At 35.4% G+C, this 13,937-nt stretch overlaps 2 protein-coding genes across 3 annotated transcripts in view; one reads left to right on the top strand and one right to left on the bottom strand.

The window, feature by feature from the left end:
- LOC131941066 (ganglioside-induced differentiation-associated protein 1) lies at nt 1–5,602 on the top strand. Its single transcript, XM_059300048.1, has 5 exons — nt 1–177; nt 1,273–1,462; nt 3,031–3,210; nt 3,635–3,847; nt 3,958–5,602. The coding sequence occupies exons 1-5, from the start codon at nt 43–45 to the stop codon at nt 4,284–4,286; spliced, it is 1,047 nt and encodes a 348-aa protein (XP_059156031.1). The 5' UTR covers nt 1–42; the 3' UTR covers nt 4,287–5,602.
- LOC131941064 (E3 ubiquitin-protein ligase lubel) overlaps nt 5,195–13,937 on the bottom strand; it is a 23,315-nt gene continuing 14,572 nt past the window's right edge. Inside the window, exons 14-28 of one of the 2 annotated variants that reach the window (XM_059300047.1) lie at nt 13,065–13,350; nt 12,793–12,849; nt 12,169–12,603; nt 11,547–11,816; nt 10,989–11,270; nt 10,243–10,455; nt 9,959–10,132; nt 9,594–9,692; nt 9,277–9,372; nt 8,281–8,395; nt 7,928–8,046; nt 7,640–7,753; nt 7,363–7,511; nt 6,346–6,514; nt 5,195–6,245 (exon numbers count right to left, since the gene is read on the bottom strand). In XM_059300047.1, coding sequence (XP_059156030.1) covers nt 6,213–6,245; nt 6,346–6,514; nt 7,363–7,511; nt 7,640–7,753; nt 7,928–8,046; nt 8,281–8,395; nt 9,277–9,372; nt 9,594–9,692; nt 9,959–10,132; nt 10,243–10,455; nt 10,989–11,270; nt 11,547–11,816; nt 12,169–12,603; nt 12,793–12,849; nt 13,065–13,350 — 2,611 coding nt within the window. In that variant the 3' untranslated portion in view covers nt 5,195–6,212. Of the gene's footprint in view, nt 6,246–6,345; nt 6,515–7,362; nt 7,512–7,639; nt 7,754–7,927; nt 8,047–8,280; nt 8,396–9,276; nt 9,373–9,593; nt 9,693–9,958; nt 10,133–10,242; nt 10,495–10,988; nt 11,271–11,546; nt 11,817–12,168; nt 12,604–12,792; nt 12,850–13,064; nt 13,351–13,937 lie in introns of both variants that reach the window. The other variant, XM_059300046.1, reaches the window with a different exon arrangement.

Raw genomic sequence — 13,937 nt, forward strand, 5'->3', positions numbered from 1 at the left:
CATTAAAAATTGGCAGTGTTGTAGGCCTATGTCAACAAAAACATGTCTTCTGCCGATGCATTGGCTGGTGGTGAAGAGAAAATAGAGCAGAATTCAAAAGCAAAACTAACTCAAGTAGACCCTGCGTTAAATGACATTATTTTATATTACTTTCCTACGTCCTATTCTTCGCAAAAGGTAGGTACTCAGTACTCAGCCAGAGGAAATTGAAAAAATAAACCGGGAGTGATCTCCCCTAAACTTTCTCGAATATTATTATATAAAACAACAGGGATGGGAACTCGGGATATAGACACGATTTTTAATCCATTTTAAATACTTAAACTTTTTAAAATAGAATAAAATCTCGTGGAAAAAGAATTGCACACGAAATGAAAGCCAAATAAAATGTGCATAATAGTGTGCAATACCTGGGACTAGCACGACAAGCATTAGATCTAGTGTCTTTTTTACATTTTATTATTTTCATATTGAAAACCTGACGGGTGATTTTTTTAAAAAATAAAATTTTTAAACATCGTCACTCGCATGATTGCTTGCTTATGTTTACTATCCAGTGGGTGAAAAAACTTTTTTGCGACAACTAGATCTAAATCTAGGCCAAGTAGAATAAGACGATTAGACTTACTAAAGTTTAAAGTTGTAAGAAGAACTAGAACAATGTTTACTAGCAGCAATAATTAGTATATATACACTTTATATAAATACAAAAAACATATTTTCATAAGAGTCTATTATCGGACATTGGTATACTCAATCGTCCCAAATTTATTTTAAATTAGTAGATATATAAATAATTATGTCAAATGTAGGCCAAGTTATTTGTTTAATGTTTTTGACATGCAGAGACCACAATCAATTACATTAGTTAGATCTAGATGTAGCTTAGTAATTTAGTAAAAATGAATACGAAAATAGTAAAAATGACTAGAACAATGTTTAGTCATAGAAGTATTTAGCAGAAACACTTAAAAAATAGTTAGTAATACAAAATGATTAGTAAAGCAGTATTTAACATGCTATACAATCTTGGGCAGTAGTTTGTTTCACAATAACACTTTCCTCACCACCAACTATAGTATAACTGGAAAAAAAATGTCTAGTGAATTGTTTCACATTTTATCCCCATCCATAGTTTATGGAGTTTTGATGTGTGATGAAAACATTTTACCATTGAAATGAAACAAATGTCAGAAATGATTCACATGCTGCCCAAAGCCTTAAATTCAATCACGCCACAACATATTTATTAATTATTATTGTCTACTTTAGGTTTTGATAAGCTTCTTTGAAAAGAAGTTGAAGTTCAAGCCTTGCATTGTGAGTCTCTTCCATGGACAACACATGGAACCCTGGTATATACGATTGAATCCAAACGGAGTTCATGTTCCTGTACTTGTCCATGGTGACACAGTAATCAATGATCCAGATCAAATCATTGAGTATGTTGATACTTTACAAGGTTAGTTTACACTGTTGCTTGCCTGTGATACCAATGATCCAGATCAAATCATTGAGTATGTTGATACTTTACAAGGTTAGTTTATACTGTTGCTTGCCTGTGATACCAATGATCCAGATCAAATCATTGAGTATGTTGATACTTTACAAGGTTAGTTTATACTGTTGCTTGCCTGTGATACCAATGATCCAGATCAAATCATTGAGTATGTTGATACTTTACAAGGTTAGTTTATACTGTTGCTTGCTTGTGATACCAATGATCCAGATCAAATCATTGAGTATGTTGATACTTTACAAGGTTAGTTTATACTGTTGCTTGCATGTGATACCAATGATCCAGATCAAATCATTGAGTATGTTGATACTTTACAAGGTTAGTTTATACTGTTGCTTGCTTGTGATACCAATGATCCAGATCAAATCATTGAGTATGTTGATACTTTACAAGGTTAGTTTATACTGTTGCTTGCATGTGATACCAATGATCCAGATCAAATCATTGAGTATGTTGATACTTTACAAGGTTAGTTTATACTGTTGCTTGCCTGTGATACCAATGATCCAGATCAAATCATTGAGTATGTTGATACTTTACAAGGTTAGTTTATACTGTTGCTTGCCTGTGATACCAATGATCCAGATCAAATCATTGAGTATGTTGATACTTTACAAGGTTAGTTTATACTGTTGCTTGCTTGTGATACCAATGATCCAGATCAAATCATTGAGTATGTTGATACTTTACAAGGTTAGTTTATACTGTTGCTTGCTTGTGATACCAATGATCCAGATCAAATCATTGAGTATGTTGATACTTTACAAGGTTAGTTTATACTGTTGCTTGCCTGTGATACCAATGATCCAGATCAAATCATTGAGTATGTTGATACTTTACAAGGTTAGTTTATACTGTTGCTTGCCTGTGATACCAATGATCCAGATCAAATCATTGAGTATGTTGATACTTTACAAGGTTAGTTTATACTGTTGCTTGCTTGTGATACCAATGATCCAGATCAAATCATTGAGTATGTTGATACTTTACAAGGTTAGTTTACACTGTTGCTTGCTTGTGATACCAATGATCCAGATCAAATCATTGAGTATGTTGATACTTTACAAGGTTAGTTTATACTGTTGCTTGCTTGTGATACCAATGATCCAGATCAAATCATTGAGTATGTTGATACTTTACAAGGTTAGTTTACACTGTTGCTTGCCTGTGATACCAATGATCCAGATCAAATCATTGAGTATGTTGATACTTTACAAGGTTAGTTTATACTGTTGCTTGCTTGTGATACCAATGATCCAGATCAAATCATTGAGTATGTTGATACTTTACAAGGTTAGTTTATACTGTTGCTTGCCTGTGATACCAATGATCCAGATCAAATCATTGAGTATGTTGATACTTTACAAGGTTAGTTTATACTGTTGCTTGCCTGTGATATCAATGATCCAGATTAATTAATCGATATAACCTTTTTGTAAGTTTATTTGAATGAAGAATTCTTGATGTTTGTATTACATATGTTGGCATGGCTTTATTTTATTCTTTTCAAGCTACATCTGGTCCAGCTTTAGTCCCAGAGAAAGCTTCGCTGGTGGGTCAACAAGTGGCCAAGTTTCAGGAAAGCTTAGAAAAGATTCCAGTGGATGTTATTTCATATGGCATCATTTTCCATCCTCAGTTGTCTGAAGGAGGTTGTCAGCTGCCTGTTGCCATACAGAGAAGCATGAGAGGTCAGTATCTGCTTCTTATCTATTCCCTCTCTATCCTTAGGGATTAGACTACACCGCTGATAATCTTATCTATTCCCTCTCTATCCTTAGGGATTAGACTACATCGCTGATAATCTTATCTATTCCCTCTCTATCCTTAGGGATTAGACTACACCTCTGATAATCTTATCTATTCCCTCTCTATCCTTAGGGATTAGACTACATCGCTGATAATCTTATCTATTCCCTCTCTGTCCTTAGGGATTAGACTACACCTCTGATATCTATTCCCTCTCTGTCCTAAACCTCTGATAATTTTGCCTTTACAACATCCATTATTTCCTTTTCAACTGTTCAAGTCACTTTAGTCAGGATACACAGTAAGATTACAAAATGATTCCTTCTTCATTTGACTTAACAATGATCTGATCTGACTTGGTTACAGAAAACTTTGCTAAAAGGTTGAGGTATCTGATCACACTGTCTACCATCTACCCTGACTTACGAGATTGCTATCTTGCTAAAAGTCAAACAGCAGCTGAGAAATATGATTTAATCACAGATGAAGATAAAGTAAGAAATCACATTGAACAGTTGCGCAATTTTTTATCAAACGTAGAAGGAGAGTTGAGACAAAGATACAGCCTTGACCAGGAAGGTCAGTTGTCATTTGTTTTGTTATTGCATAGTTAAGGTGGTTTCTTTCTCTAGCATGCCTTGATTGACATTTTACCCAGAACTTATCACCTTACATGATTTAAATTTCAGAGACATCAAAGCAAGAAAATATGTATCTATTTGGAGATTCACTGACCATTGCAGACATAGGATTGTATGTGCTAATCACTCGACTGCAGCTTTTGGGTTTGTTGCCACATTGTGTGCCCTCGTCAAGATTTCCACTAACACACAGACATTACACCCTGTTATCAGCGCGTCCATCCATCAGTCAACTCCTAGATGAAGTATCTAAACTAAGATACACACTGTTGTATGAGGACATTAAAGCTTCAGGTACCTATGTGGCCCTAGCTCTGGGTGCTGGGTTAGTTCTCCTAGCAGCTTACTATCTGGTTAAGAAAATTAAGTCGCCTTAGTGGTTTATTTTATTGGTTACATTTTTAAAACTTTTAGCGAATTACCCAAAAAGCTGACATTACTTGGCTAACTATACAAAATTATTCTTGGTACTAAAATAAATTATATTATTTTGAACTTTGTAAAGTAAGAAAAAAACAATTTTTAAAAATAAAACTTTTATTTCTATACGTTGCATGTTCATTTTTTTTTTACAGAATTGTGCCATAATTCCTAAAGTTTTGCTAAATCTTATCTCAGACCTAAATGAAATATTTTGAATTGTAATATATGTTTTTTTTAAACCAATTAGAAACAGCCTATAAATCAATCCTAATCAGAAATGGGGTTGTGCAATGATATTGTAATTGTAACCAGTGTTTTATTAAAACATTTTTTTATAACTTAATTGGTTACACATAAACTTTAAAAACTATATCTTCATGTTGAATGTAGGCCTACTTATTGTTTAGTGTGAATTTTGTTTTTTGCTCCCAAACACATTTTGCTCACTTTACTATTGAATTTTTTAAAAACAAATCAATAGAATTATTTTAATCAACAGTTTTAATGAAATAAATTTTTTTAGCACTAGTTTGAAAATGTATTGACCAACCAATGAAGGTTGATGCCTTACAGCCTTTATTCAAGAAATTAAAAAGAAATGTATATATATATATATATATATTTTGGAACAGTTATTAAAATGGAATATAATATTGGATGCAAATTATTTTGTACTAATAGTTTGGTAATCAAAATTGTATTCAAGTCATTGGTGCCAAAATAATAGTGATGCTTTGTTTACAAGTTTATCTAAAAAATTATCATTCCCTCATACCTTTTGTTTTTAGCAATATCCTTATTTTATTTGGTTTCCCATTTAGTTTAGATGGGTATTTTTAAATTTGTAGTTAGTAAATGTATTTTTGTTTATTATATACAAACTCAATATGTAAATGCTATAAATGGATAGATATTCCATGAAAATCAACAAATGAGCACTTTTTATTCTCCCTCCAGTATGTTCAGTGTTTGTATATACTTTGCTTTCATGATGCACTTTTTTTCAGATCACATCTTTGCATAATTGAAACCTTTTTCTTAATGCTCATTGTAAAAGAATCCTATACCACCATTTAAAAAAAAATTTTAAACTTTCCTTCTGGGTAAGAAAATAGTTGTAAACAAAAAAAGAAAGTTCGGAAGAAAGTTAAATCTTTATGAAATGTGTTTCATGTAACTTTTTCTGGCTTAATGTTCATGTGAAGCTTTGGGAAGTAATTGCAAACTGAATACCACTTTTGAGGCATAATAAATTAAACTCTGCAACTGACTGGATGTTTTTGTTGATACTTTGTATGGATCTTATCATTCCTCCTCACTCTTAATTTACTAAAGGAATTCAGAAGAGTTGCTAGGTGGATTAGCTATTTTATTCAAACAATATTTCACAAGGTTGCAAATACTAGATTATTACACAACTACAAGATCATTAAATTTGTAAAGTAAACAAAGTGCTCCACCCATAGTTAGATCAATAAGCCACATTTTTAAAAAAAAGTTGGCGAGTAACTAAAAAGTAGGATGCAACTTGAAAAATCAACCGTAATCAAATTTAGGGACGTAATCAAATTTAGTGATGTAGCAAGTAAATAAATATTATGACATAGATAAAAGGCACAATTTGAATAGGTACCACCAATAAATTATACACAATTTAAGATGTCACAGTTTTAGTGGTATCAAAGATGTCACAGTTTTAGTGGTATCAAAGCATAACAAATGTATCTATCATTTTTGTAAAATCTTTACAGCAAACATAAAATTTTATGCTTTGAACCACTTTCAAATTTATTTAAACTTAATCAGGTAATCACAAAATATAAATCCATCAACAAAGTACATAAAATAATGAAAACAGTAACTACTTCACAGGAAAACTATCATCTTCTGAGAGGCAGCTTCTCCTTTATTATCTGTCAAAAGTTGTATGAATATTATTAATATAGATCTACTTCGTGTAACTATAAGTAATAAATTATGGCTTTACTTTTGTGGAACTTGTCAATAGCTTACCTTAGATAGGCTAGCAATATATGTTTCCTGTGCTTCAGTAGCCAAGGCTGCTGGAACCGGCAAATCATGTCTCTTCATCAGGGTGAGCATTTCATCTTTGCTCATAAGCAACAGAGGGTCTAGTCTGTGCCTGTTGATAATGTCCACAAGGTACTCCTTGTAGTGCAGCCTAAAGGTTGATCAAAATACCAAAACATTTAAAAGTCAACTTGGATTCACAAACAGTAAAAACTTTGATTTCTTTCTGGAGGTTAAATGCTACAATTTAAAAATAATTTCAGCATTAGCAAAGATCTTGAAGTAAGCGGTATAGAAATAAGTTCAGAGTAAAATTTCAATTTGGATGACCACATTCCTGGCTTATGGTACTGATACATCTATAAATTAGCCTGTCGCTTGACCTTTTTTTTTTTAATCTGTCGTCATGGCAATGATGGCTGCCAAAAATTACGAACGTGATTCCTTTTTTTAAAACTATGTTTCATGGTCATTTCAGAAATGTATATTTAAAATCATTTTTGCGTATTATTTAATGATACCGGTCTAGTTTTAACAATGGATGATCAGTGTTTGATGCTAACTTGCCATTTGCACATTTTTTGGTCTAATCTCTGAGAATATTGAGCAGAACATAATAAAAGTAAGCAAAATGTGAATTGCTGTATATATAAAATTATAACTTGCTTTCTACTAAACTAATGTCATTAATGTTTTAAAAAAACATTTTCACAAACCATTTTCTAGGCTACCGATTGAATTTGATAAATAAAATTGGTATCAAATTAAAAGTAAATAAATGTAGTTTTTAATTGTTTAAGTCATCTTGAACAATAATGAAGTTTAAAATTTTAGGCGACACCCTATTATAAATAACCCTTGGAAAATAGCTGTCAGTAAAATGTGGCATTGGGTGGTCAGTAGCTGGACATGCTGCTGTTTCCTGACTTGGTTCAGGCACCCATTGGATCCCCACTGACACATAAGTTTGAAACTTGTATAAATACGGCAACAACTTACTCGCAAAGACCAGCTTGTCCTTCTACAGTTTCTTTTCCACATTTTTCATCTTTCCTCATCAAATCAAACTCTTTCTGTTCCATGACAGGGCAATGGTTTGCATCTAGTTGATCCTCTGGTATTTTAACATTGAACAGCACTTTGTTTTGCTATTAGAAAAAAAGTGAACTTGTTTATAGATAATTTTATTCTATAAGAACTTGCATTTTAAGTCTTGTGGTTTTTTTACTGCAGTGATATAAAGAACATGATAATTTAGAATGAAAAATAAATTTACTTTTAACAAGGTCTGCAACTTCTGAACACTGTAGTCTCTTAAATAAGAAAAACAATCACGGGGACAGTGGCAGTGAAGACCCAGCTTCTTACAACCTTTATACTTGTGACAAAACTGCAACAAAAAAACTTCATACTTTATACATCTTCAATGCAAAGATTTGTCGGTAATATCTATTCAGACTTTTGAAACTGTATGGACAAACTTTAAAAAATGTCCACATTAAAATGAATCACCTTATACAATTTATCTAGCATTTTTTACCTCACATTATATAAAATGACTTACATTTTTCTGATGGTATGGTTCATTGCATCCACTACAAAATTCATGACCACAGTTGGGACACTTAAAATGCATGCACCCTCCTTTGGCCAGTGCAAATCTCATCTTACATGTAGGACAGTCTGGATGAAGATAAGTCATTGCTATTAGTTTTTTTTTGGTCTCTCCTAAGCTATTCAAGTATTGATTGAGAATATACATCTCTTAACAAAAGAACAATATGGGTAGTCTGTGCTAATGCATTGTGTATGGGCTACCTTACCCTTTTTTTGGTCACAATGAATGGTTAACTCCCCTTTATTACCTAGGTCAAAGTTAACTAATGTGACACCACTGATCATTAATTAACTACAGACCTATTCCATTTTCATCCAGATGTTTGGCTAAACCAACGGACTGGTTATTGGGGTCATTGTCAATTTTCCACTGGGCAAACTGTTCACAGGTCAGGCCTTCATGCTGGTCTTCCCACTAGAAATATACATTGAACTATAGCATTACACATGACCTACAGCAGGTCACATGACCAACAGCAGTTCACATGACCAACAGTTCACATGACCTACAGCAGTTCACATGACCTAAAGCAGTTCACATGACCTGCAGCAGTTCACATGACCTGCAGCAGGTCGCATGACCTACAGCAGTACACATGACCTACAGCAGTCCACATGACCTACAGCAGTTCACATGACCTACAGCAGTCCACATGACCTCAGCAGGTCACATGACCTACAGCAGTTCACATGACCTACAGTTCACATGACCTACAATAGTTCACATGACCTACAGCAGGTCACATGACCTACATCAGGTCACATGACCTACAGCACTTCACAAGACCTACAGCACTTCACATGACCTACAGCACTTCATATGACCTACAGCAGTACAGTTCACATGACCTACAGCAGCTCACATGACCTACAGCAGTTCACATGACCTACAGCAGTTCACATGACCTACAGCAGTTCACATGACCTACAGCAGTTCACATGACCTACAGCAGTTCACATGATCAACAACAGTTTACATGACCTACAGCAGTACAGTTCACATGACCTACAGCCTTTGTTTGTTAACTTAAGTAGATCTACATATTCTGTGTTTAATTGAACGATGCTGTATGTTAAAACCTATATTAAAATATAAGCTGTTTATTATGCCACAGTTATTGCTGTTATACTAGAAAAAAATTGCTACTGTTAAAAAAGGAATGGGTTACAATGAATTAAAGCACAAAATTCATGTTTTCATGATACTGCATCATACCATTTGAGAAAGTGATACTCCAATCCCCCCCCCCTCTTTTATCACACTGCTAAACAGATAATTAATCTTTTATTACTTACCTCCCTTTTACAGCTAAAGCATGTCTTGGCATTACACATAGGACAAGTCATTCTTAGTTGGCCATTCTGGTTGTCTGCCAGAAAACCTTCAGCACACTGTTGACACATTGCAAACACTATCAGGTTGTTTACAACTAAATCTGGCTACAGCCCAGCATTCAATACGGGTTCAAGTTGTAAAATATTTGTTACTTTTCTAGCTTAACTATTAACATTTTTTTTTTTTAAATTAGAAATTCCTGATTGTTTTGATCATATATAACTGACCACGTAAGATAATTTGAAACAACAACAACAACAGGCCAAACCCAACTTACATGTGCACACCACCTGAAGTTAGGATCTTTCTGTAAGTGCCAATCTCTGACCTTGGTCTCAAATAAGTTCAACAGCTCAGGGTCTATAAAAGGTCTAAGCTGCAATACAATGGTCAATGATTAGGTCTAATTCATGAGTGAGAAAATATACAGAGCAATATGTTCCTGTTTTTGGATAAATTGAATGCATTACTGAGAAAATATACAGAGCAATGTGTTTGATATAATGATGACATGACTGAAATAATATAAAGAGCAACGAGTTTGACATATTGATGATATGTCTGAAGGAGGCTAAAGGTGTGATGAGATCTCTAGTATTCTGAACCTTATGTCAAATCCTAAGCCAAATCTCCCAGACTTACAAGCAATGTTAGAAACTGCAGATAATCCGAAGCAACATCAGTATCATTCAGGTCTGGCAGTGAACAAAGTGGGCACGTCCAGTGGTGAACATGTTTTTCTCTAATGGCTATCTCAAAATTACCATACAGACACTCAGCACACATCTTACACTGGCAGAAGTTCAAGTTTCGTATCTGAAAAAAGACATTGCTCAACCTGTTCTCTAAAAAGGTTATATCTGTACATAAAAGAATATGAACTAAGTCCAACTAAAGGACTGCACAAAAAAAAAACCTTGGTATACCTTGCTCATGGGGAAATTAGTCAGACAAATTTCACATTGCTGCTGGAGGTAGGCCAGAGCACTTGTCTTGTCTTGGCAATTTCTTACTGCTTCTACTACATCCTCCAAAGCAATGTTTTCATTTTCTAGTTCACTGTCCAAAATTTTAATGACCAAGTCAGCACGCCCCCAACTTTTCAGAGCTCCCTCCACAAGTATCAGCCTAATTCTTCTCTGTAGAGTTTGTTCAGCACTTGTAAATACTTGTTTTGTCTACTCATATTTTAAATTATTGTATTTATTACAGAGAATCCTAAACACTTATCAATAAAATGAGCCCTCAACACAACTTTTTTTCCTGATGTATATGTATGACAAAAGTGGGATTACCACAAGTGGTGTTAGAAAACACCTGGAGGGAGGCGGTAGTGGTTGGGGGGGGGGGGAGAGGAGGGTAAAGAACCCCTACCTTTAAACCTTATAATAACATTTGTCTTACATTAAATTACAGCTATTGGCGTTTGCTTATGTTTTCAAGGCTGTCAGTTTCAAAATTGTGAATGTTATAAAACTTAAATTTTACATTTTTTTATTTTCATTCTTGAATACACACACAGATACATATCTGTATATATGTACATTTAAAAAAAAATCCCCCTTGCCATAACAAAATCCTGCCTACACTACTGATTACAACAAAAACTATGCAACTAATTATGCCAGGTACATGTGCAGTACAGACATGACTAGAGGTGCATGAAGCTGACCTCTACTGGGATGCTCCTGTCTTTGATCATCTTCTGAAAGTCCCCATGTGTGATGACACTGGTGGAGTAGCTGTGACACACCTCAGGGTTGCTGAAGTCTGTGAAGACAAATGGGTTGGCAGAGGTGGACATTTCCTTCTCAGCCCAGATGTGGTTGACATAGTGCTGCAGGTTGCCAGTCTGTAGGTGGACCTCAGCGTTCTCTTGGTGACCAGCACAGATGTACATGGAGTGGAGGATCTCCTCTCTAGGGAAGTTCCCACATTCATTCAGGTATTCATACTGGAACATTTGAAATGACATGCTCAGGTATTCATACTGGAACATTTGAAATGACATGACATGGTCAGGTATTAATATTTTAAATTACACGAATTGGTAGAAAAAGCATAATAAAAAATATTAAGACATAAATGATACTCAGACCAAAGTTCTCTGTTAGAACAGTAATAGAAAAAATACCTGAAAAGATGTAAAAGCATAATTCATATAGCTTAAGGACTGAAGATCAAACAACTAAGGGCTGAAGATCAAACAACTAAAGACAGAAGAACTGACCAGTTTAGTCCTAGTCTCAGCACACAACTGCGCAGCTTCCTTCATGTTGCCTTGACATTTGATATAAGCAGCTTCTGCCTCAGCCTCCGTCAGCTCCCCCACACTGTTACACTCCTGTTTTTTGCCAATCTCTGAGGCAAACGCAATCACCCGCTCCACATTTTTCTTCCAGTTTTTCTCCAGCCACTCTAGAGGGGACATTTTTTGTCTTTGACACAAGACTGAGGCAATTTGTACAGCTTCCACCTGGTAGCCTGCCTGGTCTGCCATCTGGGGTTGGTGGAAATAAAACAGTAAATATTACAATAAGGTTTGAAGGCGACGGGAAAGATGTGCAACGAAAAACTGCGCACAAAAAAAAAGTGCACACTGGCCTTTGTTTTCTTAAATCGAGCATTTATAAACATTAAAAAAGAATGATAATAAGTTTCCCAGGAAATATGACATAATTAGAGTATATTAGTACACCTCATTTCTTGCACATTTTTCTGCTTGGGCAGTATTTTCATTTTGTGGTTTTCCATTTGCACATTTTTCTGGATACATGTTTTCTAGAATGAATTACATATTGAAGTTATAAAAATAGTCATTTTTTTTTCTGAACAAAAGTTCTACTACAGACCTTAATGAGCTTGGCAAACTCTGCTCCTTCATTCTGCAGGGTGTCCATCAGTTTCTGTTCATTGTAGCGAGCCAAGGTGTCCTCCAAACTACTTCTGCCAGAACTTTCACTCTCTTTCACCTTGCCAACAGCTGACTGAGCAGATGTGGTCTCAACATGAGACGGGGAGGGTGAGGACTCAGATGGGGGCGTGTGAAACTCAGACGAGCTGCCCAGTTCACTGGTGTACATCTCTGGTTTTGGGCTGGACTCTTTGGGACTTGATTCTCTAGACATAGCATCTAAACCATCTTTGGGAATTGATCCTTTCAGCTTAGCCCCTATGCTGTCTTTAAGGCTAGATTCTAGAAGCCTGGCCCCTATCCCATAAGGAGACTTGGCAGGAGTAGGTGAGAGGCTTTTAGCCCTGACTTGGCTGGCAGGTGCTTGTTTTACCTGGAGAATGTCAAGACATTTGTCAGGGTTGAGATGACTGACATTTGGTGGTGACTAAATATTGTTTGTATCACTTGGTAGTGACAACAAATTAACTATATTTATTATAGCAAAGGCTAAGCCAAGTTCTAAATCAGTTAACTCTAGAGCTTACAGAAACAGAGAGATGCTATAAGTATTTTTACTTACAGCTGATGAATTTTTTTCTAGATATTCTTGTTGCGCTTTCTTCTTTTCCTTCATCACCTGAAACAAATGTATGACACATGGTATGACATGATATCAGATATTTTATCTGAAACAATCAAATAGAAATGGCTCAAATGTCTAATGGCTCTAGACTGCAAACAGAGCTCAATTCATTAACAAAACTTGTTGATGGATACAAAGAAATGTGAGACAACTTACTTGAACCACACAGTGTTAACAAAGAAAAGACAAACAGTTTCAACAATGCTAACCTGTTCCTGGCTACCCATAATCCTCTTGCCCACTACATGGGTTTGATCAGGGTCAGTATAATTAGTGAGCTTCTCTTTTGTTTTATCATCCTCCATCAGCAGACGCATGTACGCCTCATCACCAAATGAGGGCTCCCTGGACTCATCAGTCACCAGCGTCTCCTCCCCGTTGTCCTCAGGGTCAGATATGCTGACCAGTGTAGGGTTGACTGAAGTCTTGAAGCACATGCTACAGGCATGAGAGCTGGCTTCATTGAGGAAAGTGCAGTGCTCACACTGCCACTGTCTGTGAACACAGTCATCATATGGTACAGGCAACTCATGGTCAACTCATACAACTGGTGATACACAAACTCATACAACTGGTGATACACAAACTCATACAACTGGTGATACACAATCTCATACACCTGGTGATACACAATCTCATGCAACTGGTGATACACAATCTCATACAACTGGTGATACACAATCTCATACAACTGGTGATACATGATCTCATACAACTGGTGATACACAATCTCATGCAACTGGTGATACACAATCTCATACAACTGGTGATACACAATCTCATGCAACTGGTGATACACAATCTCATACAACTGGTGATACACAATCTCATACAACATTTTTTTTTATTGTAAACATTATTGTAGAGTCAAGGCTGATATTATTATTAAAAGAAATGATCCAGCTTTCCCTTTTAACCTGATGGCACATAGATCACATAAAGTAGAATTCACCTGGTACTTTGACCTTCAAAGAATAGGGATTATGGTCAGCACTATGCCTAGTTAACCACTTTGCCCAACTCAAGTCTAATACCTTCCAGAGCTGACTGTAAAATTCTATGGGCGTTAGGTCTGTGTTTAC

Source organism: Physella acuta, unplaced genomic scaffold (genome assembly GCF_028476545.2).
Source record: "Physella acuta isolate Inbredline_101_S28 unplaced genomic scaffold, ASM2847654v3 ptg000345l, whole genome shotgun sequence".
Lineage (NCBI taxonomy): Eukaryota > Metazoa > Mollusca > Gastropoda > Physidae > Physella > Physella acuta.

Coding starts and splice junctions, on each gene's coding strand:
- LOC131941066 (XM_059300048.1), top strand. CDS start 43: ATGTCTTCTGCCGATGCATTGGCTGGTGGTGAAGAGAAAATAGAGCAG. Junction 1,463..3,030: donor GTATGTTGATACTTTACAAG/GTTAGTTTACAC, acceptor ATTCTTTTCAAG/CTACATCTGGTCCAGCTTTA. Junction 3,211..3,634: donor CATACAGAGAAGCATGAGAG/GTCAGTATCTGC, acceptor ACTTGGTTACAG/AAAACTTTGCTAAAAGGTTG.